This window comes from Apteryx rowi, unplaced genomic scaffold (assembly GCF_003343035.1).
Source record: "Apteryx rowi isolate R43461 unplaced genomic scaffold, aptRow1 scaffold_259, whole genome shotgun sequence".
In the NCBI taxonomy this organism is placed as follows: Eukaryota; Metazoa; Chordata; class Aves; order Apterygiformes; family Apterygidae; genus Apteryx; species Apteryx rowi.
Window position 1 is genome coordinate 561851 of NW_020448963.1, and position 13132 is coordinate 574982.

General features: G+C 47.0%; 1 protein-coding gene across 5 annotated transcripts in view; it reads left to right on the forward strand.

Annotated features, from left to right (window-relative positions):
* The first annotated feature begins 984 nt into the window (after positions 1-984).
* Positions 985-13132, forward strand: part of ZBTB40 (zinc finger and BTB domain containing 40) — a 34782-nt gene continuing 22634 nt past the window's right edge. For 3 of the 5 annotated variants that reach the window (XM_026067389.1, XM_026067391.1, XM_026067392.1), the window contains exons 1-4: positions 1686-2474; positions 3120-3253; positions 10397-10592; positions 11185-11327. In XM_026067389.1, coding sequence (XP_025923174.1) covers positions 1748-2474; positions 3120-3253; positions 10397-10592; positions 11185-11327 — 1200 coding nt within the window. In that variant the 5' untranslated portion in view covers positions 1686-1747. Of the gene's footprint in view, positions 1043-1685; positions 2475-3119; positions 3254-10396; positions 10593-11184; positions 11328-13132 lie in introns of those variants that run through there. The other 2 variants (XM_026067390.1, XM_026067387.1) reach the window with 2 other exon arrangements.

Genomic DNA, 13132 nt, shown 5'->3' on the forward strand with positions numbered 1-13132 from the left:
CCACGGGCAGCAGATCTTGCCTCCTGCGAAGTCCAAACTCTGCAGGGGTCAGCACCTTGCAGGAGCAAAGCACCAGCTTGCCCAGCATCTGCTTCCCCACCTGCAGGAATCTGCTGTGAGTTGGGATTTGCTCCTTGTTATAATCCTGCCTGTCTGCAAAGCAGTACTTCGGAGTGGTGTACGAGCATCAGCTCATTGAACCTCCTGCCCTGATGACAGGCAATATCACTGTTTCCTGTGGGAGAGGAGGAAGCTGGGTGCAGAGGTGTTAAGCAGTTGAAGGTCATGTACGTCGTGTCCATCCTGGAGCTCTTCCTTTAGCGCTTATGCTGATTTGTTGCAGCACCACCGCCAGCACCAGTGTTAGGAGTCCTAGTGTGTAGACAAGGCAGTAACATCTTTATCTTGTCTAGCTTGGATAAAAAGTCTAGGTATCCTGCTGATAAAAATTCTGTTGGCAGATGCCCTATTAGTGTTCTCCCTGCTTCAACAGGAAGAAAAAAGCTAGAGAGGATCTCAGAGATGGGTTTAGGACTCTGGACTTCTSCCTCTCACTCCTGTATATTGTCTGCTCTCCCTTGTTCCCATGAATGCTCTAAAATCAGGCCTAAAGGTCTTTAAGGGCAGGGCTTGCAAACTGATGTAGTGCTCGCTCATCATAGCCATCGCAACAGAAAGTAGCAGCTTGGGCCCTGTGATTGCCCAGGTGGCTGGGGAGTTGCTCCCCTGCTAAGCTTGGAGGCACAGGGCAATTTTGTTGGCTTTCCGAGCTCTTTCTCCAAATGTTGTATTGTTTTTCAGAAGCCTGGGAGTGATTTGGGGTCCTTACAGGGCACAGCAAGGAAGATGAGGATAACATCTGATGTGGGTGCTTCCTGACATGTCAAAAATGTGTCTTCTGGGTGACTCAGTGCTGTCTCTGTCCCGTAATTAATCATCATGCAGCAGCCAAGGTCGGATGTCTGTCATTAGTTGTCTTTGCCTGCTGGTCCTCCTAGGATTTACAGCTTGGGGAAAATACGTGGATCTTACCATGTCGCTTGTAAGTCAGTGAATTAGGACTGTGGTGTGCTCAGAAAGGAAGTGCTGAAGACCCCCCGAAACTTTCACAGCTCTGGTGTCCCTGCTGATCTTAGCCGTGCTGTGGGGGGAAGCTTAACTGGTCCCAAACCATTTAGTGCTTTATAGGTCAAAACCAACACCTCAAATTCTCTTCTGCTTTTGATAGTCTGAACAGATTCTCCTGCACTGGCGCCCCACCTGCCCTTTTAGAAACTTAGCTGCTGAATTCAGCATTAACTCCRCTTTCTGGATACAAACGAAAGCCTGGCATTGTGGTACCTGATCTGAAGAGTATTCGCACCTCTTTGAGCCCAAAGTTAGGAGACATGTCAGGGAGTCTCTTCTTTCCTTTTCACAGTTTCCGGGACTTAGTATTGCTTCCCAAGCTTTTTCTCAAGTATTTCTGTTTGGACAGTATCTAGACTCTTCAGCTCCAGTGGGGTAACTTGCTGAATTTTGAGAACATGACTTCGGAGTGGGGCTCGTTCTTGCTGTAACCACTTAATTGCGGCATAGTAAATTAGTAGGAGGTGTAAACTGGAAAGTAATGTTAGCTTACTGTTTATTTCCATCTTGCTGCTCACTGAGCAAAGTGCTAATGGGATCCTTTGTTTCTTCTCTAGCTGGTTCCTGTGAAAACAGCGTGGACCCCAGAGCAAGCCGAGGCCGACAGACTGTAGGAGCCATGGAGCTTCCCAGTTACAGCAAGCAGTTGCTGCAGCAGCTGTACGCTCTCTGCAAAGAGCAGCAGTTTTGTGATTGCACCATCTTCATTGGGACTGTGCATTTTAGAGCGCACAAGGTTGTTCTGGCTGCTGCCAGTCTGCTTTTTAAATCCTTGTTGGATAGCACAGACACCATCTCCATAGATGCTTCGGTGGTGACCCCGGAGGAGTTTGCGCTCTTGCTGGAGATGATGTACACTGGTAAACTCCCGTTGGGGAAACACAACTTCACCAAAGTCATCTCTGTGGCAGATAGTCTGCAGATGTTTGATGTGGCTGTTAGTTGCAAAAAACTCCTCAGAGACCTCATCAGTTGTTCGACTCAGGATCAGGTAGTGAGAGATGTCTCCAGCCAGGCAGCAGACTCATCTGCAAACGATGATAAAGCTAATAATCCACCCCAAGCTGAGAAACCTCCTTCTGAAGTAAAAACAGATACCTTACTCCCTCAGAAAGCTTCCTCTTCTCCTGGCCCTGCAGAGGCAGAAATGGAAGCAGATGTTTCTGGCCAGGAACTTACCACGAATCACACTTTGGTTCATCAGGACATAATGCCAAGTGACTCCAAATCCTTCAGGGAAGAGTCAAGCTCTCATTCAGATCACCATTCCCATGCAGAGCGGGATGGCTGTGTGGAAGAGGAAGTTGCTGAGCCTCTGGAGAAGAGGGGGAGAATTGGTGATTTAGGTGAGGGATTAAAGGTCTGGACACAGCATTGCCTCATAGCGATTTGCAACTGTGTTGACTCTTATTTTCCCGTTTTGGGAGATCTTTTTATGTGGTGTGTGGGTTTTTTTGTTTGTTTTGGGGTGTGTTTATTTTTTTCAAGTCTGTCCTGGGTTGTGAGCGGCACTGAAATCTACTGCTTTTCTGTAAGGGCTTCTTCCCTTGGCACTGTGCGATATCCTCCTTTGGCCTTTGGGGTTGTTTCACTCATACCGTTTTACCATACTTTTCTCACCTGTGGATGTGCTTGCATCTGACATACCGTGGAGTCTGTGTTCAGTGCAGAACGTGAGGCGGATAAGACTATCTGTATAATAAGTGAACAGAGATGCCTGCTAGTGCTACCTTATCCTTTAAACTCCTGTTCAGCATGGGAGGAAAACAGAGGCTGTATTGGGTTTAAAATAAATGTTCCATATATAACTAGTGTTAAAGAAACTGTTGGTTTTCCCTCCAGGCTGCACGATATCTTTAGAAGGGATTTATGAGTCACAGTTTTGCTATTATAGCCAATACACTGGTTACAAACTGATGCCTTTCAATCACATGATGCTTTCTGCGAATCCCTTCAATTAGCGGATAACTCATCTTGTTTCTCTCTCACAGCAGCAGAGAGCAAAAGCTGTAAACTGGATTTCTTTCTTCGGTATGAAAGTGTCTTCTCTGAGGCCCTTTCTGATGTCCAGACTGTGCTGAAAAGACTAGAAGAGTACCAAGAAATTGATGCCTCTCAAAGGGAGGTAGGTGTGTTTACTGGATAAATGATACACCTTTGTGGTTTGGTTTTTTTTTGGTCCACCCTGCTGAGGGCTAGAATAGTTTAGGCCCTGTTTAGAAAATCTTTTTGGGGAAACAGGTGCTCTGGTGCCATCTTTGAAGGGCAACATGTGCTCCCCTGAACAACACCCCAGAGAGAAACATCTGTAAGAGCAAGCTGCTTGTGCGTGTAGGTAAAGAAATGTATGCACATGCGCTGCCCTGAAGACATCTTCATTGCGTTCTARGGGAGCTTCCACATTGCTTTCTCTCCTCCTGTTTATGGCAAATACTTTAGGAACTGTATCAATTTATAAATGACTGACACATGAGATCCCAAAATAGACTTCCTGAGCCCTCAGCGAAGGCTTGCCGTGGAGCATCTGCTCTGTTCTGCGTATCGCAGACCTCTCCTAAGGAGCATTGGAAGGGGTTGCAGATGCGCGGCGTGCTGGCCCGTCATCCCATGGCGCTTCTTGTGGCAACGTGCCATTTTAAAAGCAGTTGTTGCTGACAAATGCTGCTCARGTTAATGTTGAGGGATATTTGAGATGGGTGCTTGGTTATTACTGCAGGATATTCTGGGCTTTGAACGATAGTAGCCAGATGCCAGCCATTGTGTCGGCTCAAAGCCACCAAAAAAACCGGTGAGTTACTTCCACAGCAGCACTACTGTCATTACTGGATTTGCATAACGACTGTGCAGTGGCACGAGGAGCCTGAAAATGATTATAGCAGTCCGCAGGTGGACACTTACACTGGCAGCCCTCTGCTTCTTGAACACAGTATCTGGGGAAAGAGCTGTGGCCATTATATGAGCGAATATCGTACCATGATATATATATATAAAAATTTGTTTAACTCATACAGGCTTTGTTTTTAATGGAGCTGCTCTTAGGCCAGACTGTCCAATTGCACGAATTGCCCCATTTACCTTTTCTGCATGTATAAAAACAAAAGCGTGACTATTTTGTTACACTTCAGCAGCTTCACGGTTAGCCGACCTTTCAAACCCTGGAAATCCTGTTTCTTGGGAYGCTGGGCTGAAAAGATCTCTCTGTCTCAAAGGCTTGTTGGATGGAAAGCCATGTGGATTTGTCAGCTGGGCGCTATAGTACCAGTTTGACTGTGCAACRTGGGTTGTTTTGGTCATGACAACTTTCTGCTTTTGAAAACCCAAGCCAACATCTTTATTAGAAAAAAATATATTACAGTGACAGCAGGGAGGAGAATTCCCTTAAGTTGGGAAATGCAAATTTCTTTTCTGATGAACCTTTGAATGTTTGTGCGAGAGAAGTCCTTGTTCCCTTAACTGCTGTGACCTTCACAAGACTTGTTTGATGGTGCTGAACTTGAAACCCCTGGGGTTCTAGGAAGAAGTAGGTCCTAATTCGTGTTTGCAGTAGAAAGCCCAAGCCTGGCTGGGCTGACAGGCACCTCTGAGTGTTTTTTTTCTCAGAATCCACACGTACCCTACAGAARGATTAGATTTTTGTTTGCTCTCTCATCTTCCTAATTAAAAACTAAGCCAGTTTTAAGGTTTTACCTATTCTGCACCTTGGCAATTGGTCCTGCGACTGGAACAGAGCCTAACAGAGGGTGTTGTGTTAGTGTGATGTGTATGGATGCTGTGCCAGGAGGGATCTGGCAGCTCTACCACACCATGCTGTATACATAACCCATGTGTGCACGCTGTCCTTGCTTGCTTATGTTGCCTCCCACTGTTGCAGGACAGAACAACACATGCAAAATGACAGGCCCTGTGTACCAGGGAGATACACGGGCTTCCTTCTGCTGTGGCTTAATAACTCCATTTTCTTTAATTTTTGTAGTAACGGTTATGTTTCTTGTTTCTTCAACGCCACTAAAGCCCTGGTCCTGCAGATGAGGTTCGTGGGCCAGGCCCTGCCCTTCTGGCTCCCAAACGAGTTGCGGCGGCGGGATCCAAACGGGAAGTTTTAGAGCTCAGAGATAGTTTGGGTATCTGACCGCAGAATGGCACCTGGACAATTTTTCTGTAGCTATAAATAAATGCTGAATAAATGAGAAATGGATTTTCTTTAAGCCTTCCAGAAAAATCACTTCTCGGYTGCGACAAGCATGAAAAGTGTCAGCCCCGAAGGTAATGGGGAGAGGAGGGGGGACTGCAGCCTATTGTAAGCAAGGGCTTAGACGGAAACTCTCAGCTCAGCCAGATCTATCACTTTTCGGGCTCCCCGCTGGGATAAGCAGGATCTGTAGGCACCATCACCAAATCCAGGCTCTGTTTCCAGCAGAGGGAGTAGCTTTTTTCCCACAGAGGCCTGGAGTTTTCTTTGGGGGAAACGCAGTGGCRCGTTTTCAAGTCGCGCTTAAAGTGCAAGTTCAGCTCGAAAGCCCCCAGCTCGAGATCTGTAATTAAGGCTGAAATTGTGTCAGTGGAAGGAGTCAATGAATTCCTCCCCCCCCCTCCGCCCCCTTTTTTTTCCTCTCCTATTGTATTATTTTACCAGTCATTTGCTTGAAGTCTCTTGGCTGCCTCAGGGCACGTAAAAGTCGGTTTTGAAGCTGGGGAGATGGCCGTAATGAAACCGCGAGCTGCCTTTGTTTCGGAGTAAGTAATTTGGCAGGTAGCGCTTGCCTTGCGGCCGAGGAGAGAGTTCCCATCCCTCGCGCACGTCCTCCTCCTGCTCACGAGGCTTTTGTGGGTAGATTTTTCCGTCCAGGCGAGCGGTATTGTATTTTTGACGACAAAGCCTGGGCAAGGCACGGGACCGCGGCTTGTGGGTGTTCGTGGGGATTTTGCCTGTTAAAGCAGAGGCTGTTCTGGCTTTTGGCCTCCTCAGATTTCAGCGGGAGTTTGCCTTGGACGTAACCCTCCCGTATTCCTATTCCTTTGCTCGTTAGCTTTTTGTGACTTTTCCCCGTCCATGAATAGGTGCCTTGTTCCTTACCGCGGGCGCGCGGCCTTGCCGAGGAAGGGCTTATGCTATGCTCCTGTTTTCTCCCCTYGGGCAGTGCTTCCTTATTTCCTGGTACATCCGGCTGAGATTTGTTAGGTCACGGGTTTTTCCCCYGAGGAAAAACGGTGCAGGTTGGCTTTTCTGAAAACCCTTACTTTTCTCTAGGTTTGCTCCTACTTTCTGTTCCCTGGGCTGAAAAATGCAGACGTACCCTTGAYGAGTTGGTTTTCTATTTAGGGAGATGTGATTTTTGGAGGGGGGGGGCTGTTTTTTGCTTAGAATCTTTCTGTGTATCTCACATAAACTATTCCTATCTAATTTGGTTTTGGCCTGGTTGAAACCTGCTTGGAAATGAGAACGAGCCTGAAATTGCAGTAATTTGGGGAAGCATAGAAGAGCTTTGCCTGTGTCAAGTCTTATCTTCCTGGGCTCTCTTAAGAGAAACTCAATTCAAATTATTGCACAGCTCATTTGTTCCCTCYACTACTGGGTTCAGATGAAGTGGAGGAGTGTTGATTCTCCCCTGTAAAATAGATGTCACTGTGCTTGTGGATCATTTCCATTGTATACAGGCCTGTCCAATTATTGTCATCCTTTGTTTGCAGCTGCAGGAATTTCGGGATGCGGCATAAGAAATGAGCCTCCTGTATCTTCTGCATCTTGATTAGGAGCGATAGCTTGCGGGTTTGCTCTTTTTCGTCGTGGCAAAGCTTGGGAGCTTTTCTTCCCCTGTTCAACCAAAACTTCCACGCAAGTATCCTAGGACTTTTGTTCTTGCTGTGCAGAGCAAACCGATGCTTGGAGGCTCCTATCAGTCGTGTACAAATGCAAGTTTGAAAAACCAAAAGGGCTTTCAGGTGTCTGAATGGCAAATGGGAGCATAGTTTTTTTTCCTCTGTGATCACTGTGTGCACAGTGATGCTTGATTAACTTCATGGTTTGGTTATAGCCTAGCAGTTTCTGTGGTCCAGATATGTTGAACCAGTCCCTGTGCTGTCTGGGCCGTGTGGGTAATGGCTCTGCCTGCACTGGGATGCAAGGCTGTGATGGCTCTTCTACGTGTGCTTCATCTTGTGCACTTCAAAAATGACTCGAGGAAAAAAACAAAAAAACAAACAAAAAACCCAACAACTTCCATTCGCAGCAAACTGATCGTGATGTCTCTGAAACTTTCCTGATGGAGTCGTCCCCTTTATAAACCTCAGGCCTCATGCAATAGCAGACTTTGCTGCTCGCAGAATGGTACGTGCAGCTTTTCTCTGAGAGCTTGTAAATAGGGTTGAATTATTGAAGCAGAATTTCCCTTGTTCAAGGGTGAGTTGTTGTTGTTAACTGAACATGCCTTGGCTTGTGAGAGTGAGGGAAGGGTTTGAGGGGAAACTAGCTGCTGCTTTGACCCTGAATCTTGTGCCTTTCCAGCCTGTACTTTGCAGATCTCTCCCACCAGCCTTTAGGTGTTTGCATTAGCTCTAAAGCTGCTGTTTAAGGGAGATCATGCAATAATAGTTATAAAAGTGGCTTTTTGCTGAGATCTGCTTCTGAGCCAGCAGTTCTCAGACTTGAGACGTGCTCTCACAGTGTGAGCGGGTTTATCGGTGAGACATGAAAAGCCCCARGATAATTCTGTGCTCATCCGTGTACAGGGAAGACGCAGTGGCCGTTTGGGCTGGTGACCCCACAGACCCAGCTCTGCCCTCCCCTCTCTCCCCTCATCTCTGGAGAAGCTTGTAGATAAATGTGAGATTCAGATCCATGGGAATTCAGTGGCTCAGCGCAACACGGTGGGATAATGCAAATCATCTTTGAAGAGTGCAAGTTGCAGGATCATATTCTGGTTGCGGGTTGACCTTTCATGAAAAATGCATGTGATGTTTGATCACAGGACTTGGTCTAAATTTAAAGAACTGCATTAACAATGACATATGCTGTTCCAGTAATGCTTTCAGGAGAGTTTTTACAAACTCTGGGGTGTTTCTTGCGGAAATTCCTGTTGAGAGCTTGCCTCAAGGCTGCAGTGGAAATAGGGAAGTTTGAGATGAACTGGTGCTGAGAGGATTTTCTCGTGGGGTGTGATCGTTGCGATACTGAGCGCGTTTGTGAGCTGTTAGGAGCATCGTGGACACCAGAACTGACACCCTCAGTTAGGACTAGATTTCCCAATGGATGCTGAACACAGCTCAAGTTTAAGCCAGCCCTTGGTGCCTTGGTTTTCCTCCCCGAAAAGCCTGTCACTTGCCTGGAAGCTGAGAGCGTGCTGATGGGTAGGCAGGTTGGGTGAACGCTAGGCTTGAGCAGGATGACTGAGCTGATATGGTGGTATGAACAGAGCCAACGGGAGCTGCTGGGTGCCAAATAGTTGCGTGGATTTGTCCGTGAAGGATTTTGCAAGTGCCCCAGCCAGCGAAAGCCTAATGGATCAGGTTGTAATGCTTGTGCAGTGTGGGCCTTAGCTCTTCAAGCCTTTTGCATTGAGAAAAATTCACAACCTTAATTCCAAGTGAAAGGAAGCTGGGATTCCAGCTAACGCCAGTCTTTTTCCCGTTCTTCCAGGATCTTGGGGAATTGTCAGTGGTTCGAAGCAACTCTGAAATGCACCATGCTAAAAGGCTGTTGTTCCCATTGAGCAATGTGTCTGAGGAAAGGTCTCCAGAAAGAGACTATAAATAGCGGAGCCTTTCAGCTTCTGAAAACTCATTTCCATTAACTGAAAGCAGGCACTAAGGAAGGGCTGTTATCTGGAGTTCTGGGTAGCAATGCTGTGCTGCCTTTTTTTTTCTCTTAATTAAAACAAGATTGCAAAAGTGCAAGTTACGTTTCATCCATATGCGGGAGGGGGGAACCCTATATTTGGCAAGGTGCTGTGAACACCTTTGGGAAGATGAGTCAAAGCATTTTGCRTTTTACAGGATCAGCCCCATCTGGAAGGGGCCAGGCCTGCAAACCTTGAACAAACACGGTCTGGTTATCAAGTCTCATTACAAACTGATGTTTGCATTAAAAAAAAAAAAAAAAACCCTTAAAGTTTGTTCTTCGGCACGTCTGCTGCATCTCTTTTAGTCCTTTATAACGGAGTCCTTCATGTCCGTGTCTCTCTGTTCAGCAGGAAAAACGCCGTTAGCAGGTAAAAGCTGGGACTCCTGCAGCTCTCCCTCTGTGGATACTCTTTGCAATAGGTCATCGTGCTGTCACAGCCCTAATATATGAGCGTTTACACCAGCTAGGAAGAGCAAGTCCACCATCCCCCTGGTGCGGCCTCAAGCAGTTACATTCAGCCTTTTTATCATAGAAATAAAAATGACAATGACAGCAGAAAATGGCCGTTCTCTCTGGAGCTGGGCTAAGCTCTCTACTTCAAAGGTACTTTTATAGCATCCCTGGAGTCTCCAATAAAGGACGCCTGCTCTGAAAGGCTGGCTTCTCTCCTTGAGAGCTAGGGAGCGTGTGTCTTAAGGGGTAATATTTACAGCATTAAAGGGCTCCAGGGAAATGGGAGTAAGAGTTCCAGCTTACTTCTTTTCCTTTTATTTCTCGAACCATGCAGGCATGTTTGCCTCTGGTTGCCATTTTGGGTCACAGGAGTGGATTTTAGCGCTCTTGGCTTGATTGCCAGGCGTGCCAAGAGCTCATGACACCCGGCATTTGTGTGCATCATCTCCAAAGCTTGAGCCGAAAGCTTTCGCTGGGAGGTACGACTCTGTTGCGACTTGAGGACAGACTTTCCTAGATGACACCTATTTAAAATGCTCCACTTCCTATGCAAGTGATTTTTTTTTTTGGCAGTATAATCTAATATTCCTTGTCCTAGCCATAGACTTCCAAAATAGCAGCGTTTTAAACATGTTTTATTAGGTCCCTTAAAATTATTGGCACTTGGCTCTTGAAGAAGGTCCTGTCTCAAGAGATCTGTTTGGTGCTGGAATAGGGCCATTCACCAGCTGCAGTTTCTCTGACTCACTGTGAAGATAAAAGCTGGCAAATGGGACTCACTACCATCTTTCCTCGGACGGATGGCTGCAAAACGGAGCATTTCCTGTGGCTGAGTTCAATGCAAGGTGCCTTGTCTGCCAGTGAGCTTAGTTTCTACACCCACCGCCCCCGAACTAAAAGCCTGAGATCCTGCTTTTAGTGTAAATTTGTACAGTTGACTCTGTTAAACCTTCCCTGCATTTACCCCTTCTCCTGTAGGCACTGGTGGCCTGTTTGGAAGAGGTGGAAGAAGAATCGGTGTTCAAGAAACTGCTGGGCAAAGTGAAGGACGAGCAGAGTCTGGATGCTCAAACCCTTGTGTCTTTCTTGAAGCTGTTTCAAGACACGAATCCCAGGCTAAAAGCAGCGCTCTTGGAGAGGGACCTGGATGGTGGAGAAGCCCTGCAGCAMACAGGTAGAGAAGTGGGTACAGCCTCTGGCAAAGCGGGTGTGTAAATGCGTAGGCAAAGCAGATCTTCCAAAACCTGTTCTTGTCCCCCTGGCARGCTGCAGTGCTTTAGCGTTTTGTTCAGGCCCTGTATCCTTGTGATACGTAGTAGGCTTATTGCGTGCTTGCCAAGATCCTGGAGCATTTCCATCCCACGGCAGTGGGGTTGTGGGAAGCACGGGGCTCCTGGGAGTGTTCTCTAGCCATCGCTACCAGATCGATGGCTGTGCAGCTGGTGTGGGTCAGAGCACAGCTGTGCCTCAGGATTGAAAGCTCCTTTCTTGCTCAAGTCTGACACAAAGCAGTGGCCTTGCAAACCTGGTGTTAACCTCCAGCTTGCTTTATGGCTTTGTGCTCTGTTAGATAAATGAGACGTTTTTCTTTCATAGAGTTTAAAGAGAATAGTAAAGTGTTTTTTTTTTTCTCTGCTGCTTGTGCTTGGGATGAGCTTCGCTATTCACTTAGATCTTTCACARAGTCTCACTCGCTTCAGGAGCCTGTCAGTTCCTTCAAACTGACTTGTTTCTTCTTGTGTTTCTGAATCTTTTTTTCCCCCCAGAGAGCGCACAAGAGGGAAAGACCCTGGCTGCTCTTCTACTGGATTGCAGGGAAGAGCTTATCCAGAGCGTAACACAGCTGAGCCCCATTGTAGAGTTCCTGGAAACAGCAGAAGAGGGATTCCTGACTGCCTTGGAGAAACGGGTAACAAATCTGAAATAAGGAAAGCTCTGTATGTGTGAGGGGTGTGAGTGTGTGTCTGCAAGGCACCTTTTCACCACGTGGTTTGCCAAGCGATGTGCTAGCCTCGCCTGGTGATTGCCTTCTGCCCTTTGCACAGCCCCRACTGCACATGTTAGTTGTTTCGGGTCCTTCTCTTTTGGACTGCGGGAATATTGAAAGCCGAACTGCAAAGGTAACCTTGAGATCAGGATGAGCACCGCCTAGCATTGTGCCAAATGCTCCTGCTAGCTGAGCCTGGGGCAGAGGAGACGCCTAGCATTCCTTGTAGGATCTGAAAACTGTATTTTTGCGAGTGTCGAGAAGGCGTGGGGCTCTGCGTTACAGCTTAGTTTCCACAGAGCCATTAAAACCTCTGTGCAGCCTGCTGCCTGCCAGGTAGATGGTACAAGCTCAGTCATCGTCTTACCTTTCAGATAACTCTCCGAGGATTTCTTTTCTTTAACTCTGGGCACACGGTTGCCTATAAGCGTACCACATCCACTGACGCTTTTTTTTTTTGATGTGTCGAATGCAGCGCTTGGCGGGGGGAACTAATGCTTTCCTGTAAGCAATTGTGTTAGGTATGCTGATTTTTCAGAAGGCATAGAGGACAAAATRTTGTGTATCATCCGCTTTCTTTTGTGTTCTGGGGGGGGCTGCCTATGCTGCTGATACTTGCAAGGTGCCCTGGCCTGCTGCTTTCGGTACACAGCTTGCAGACCTTCTGTCCTACTTTGTCATGTCACTTTTTTCCACTGTCCCACCCCTCCCAGCACAAGATTATAGCAAGTGGAAAGTACTGTTGTGCTCAGTGGCATGAATGATGTCTGCTTTCTGTCTGAGTGAGTCTGACTGGAAGCCACGATAGGAGGGCTAAAAAACTCTGCCCTTCTTAGAGCCCTCCTACAATGACAAAGCTTCCAACGTGGAGCAGCTCCGAGTCTGAAAGCAGCTCGTTGTAGGACCCGAGAAGGTGCCACCAGCAGAAGCATCCACCTTGCCCCTATGGTCTGAAGGTGTGACTAGTGTTTGATAAATTTTTTCCCTCTGAAAGAAGAATGACTGAGCCTGGAATGGGAATGTGCGAGGAAAGAGAAGTGTGAATGCAGCAAAGGATTCGGCATCTACTGGGGATATTGCGGCTGTCAGCAGAGATCCATTAGGGGGGTGCCTGGAGCCGAGCTCTTAGCCATGAAAATTGCATCAGCAGTGGAAAGATTAAAATTTTTCATATATGCCTGTTCATGTCGCCGCATGGCCTTTGCTTTTAAAAGCTGAACATTTTCCCTAAACTGTCTTTTTTGTCTTTGTGAAATTAGATATTTAAAATACAGGCCTGTTCTGTCTCCCTTTCTTTTGGAAAAAGGAAAAACAAACAAAACCCTTCTGCCACCATAATTCTGCCTCTTGGGCATAGGATCCAGCCTTTAATTACATGATCATACACTACTGTGTTCATGGGACTCCTGCCTTGTTTGGTAAAGGGGTAGTTATTCAGTATTTCTTTTTATCCTCGTCGGTCGGTGTACGCTCCCGAACTGCGTTTGCTGCAGAGCCTCCAAACCCTGCTCTGAATACAAAATCCTTCTGCTCTCTATGGATTCCCTTCGTGCTCTTGTCTTAGCACACAGGTACCAGACAAATGAATGAACGTACCTTGAGAACGCTCGCATGAGGCACAGCTCTTCCTCTGCTGTGCACAGGGAGGTGAGGCACAGGAAATTAAGGCTGAAATTGCCAAGAGTAGACTGACCTTGAGCTGCTTTTTTTTTTTTTTTTTTTTTTTT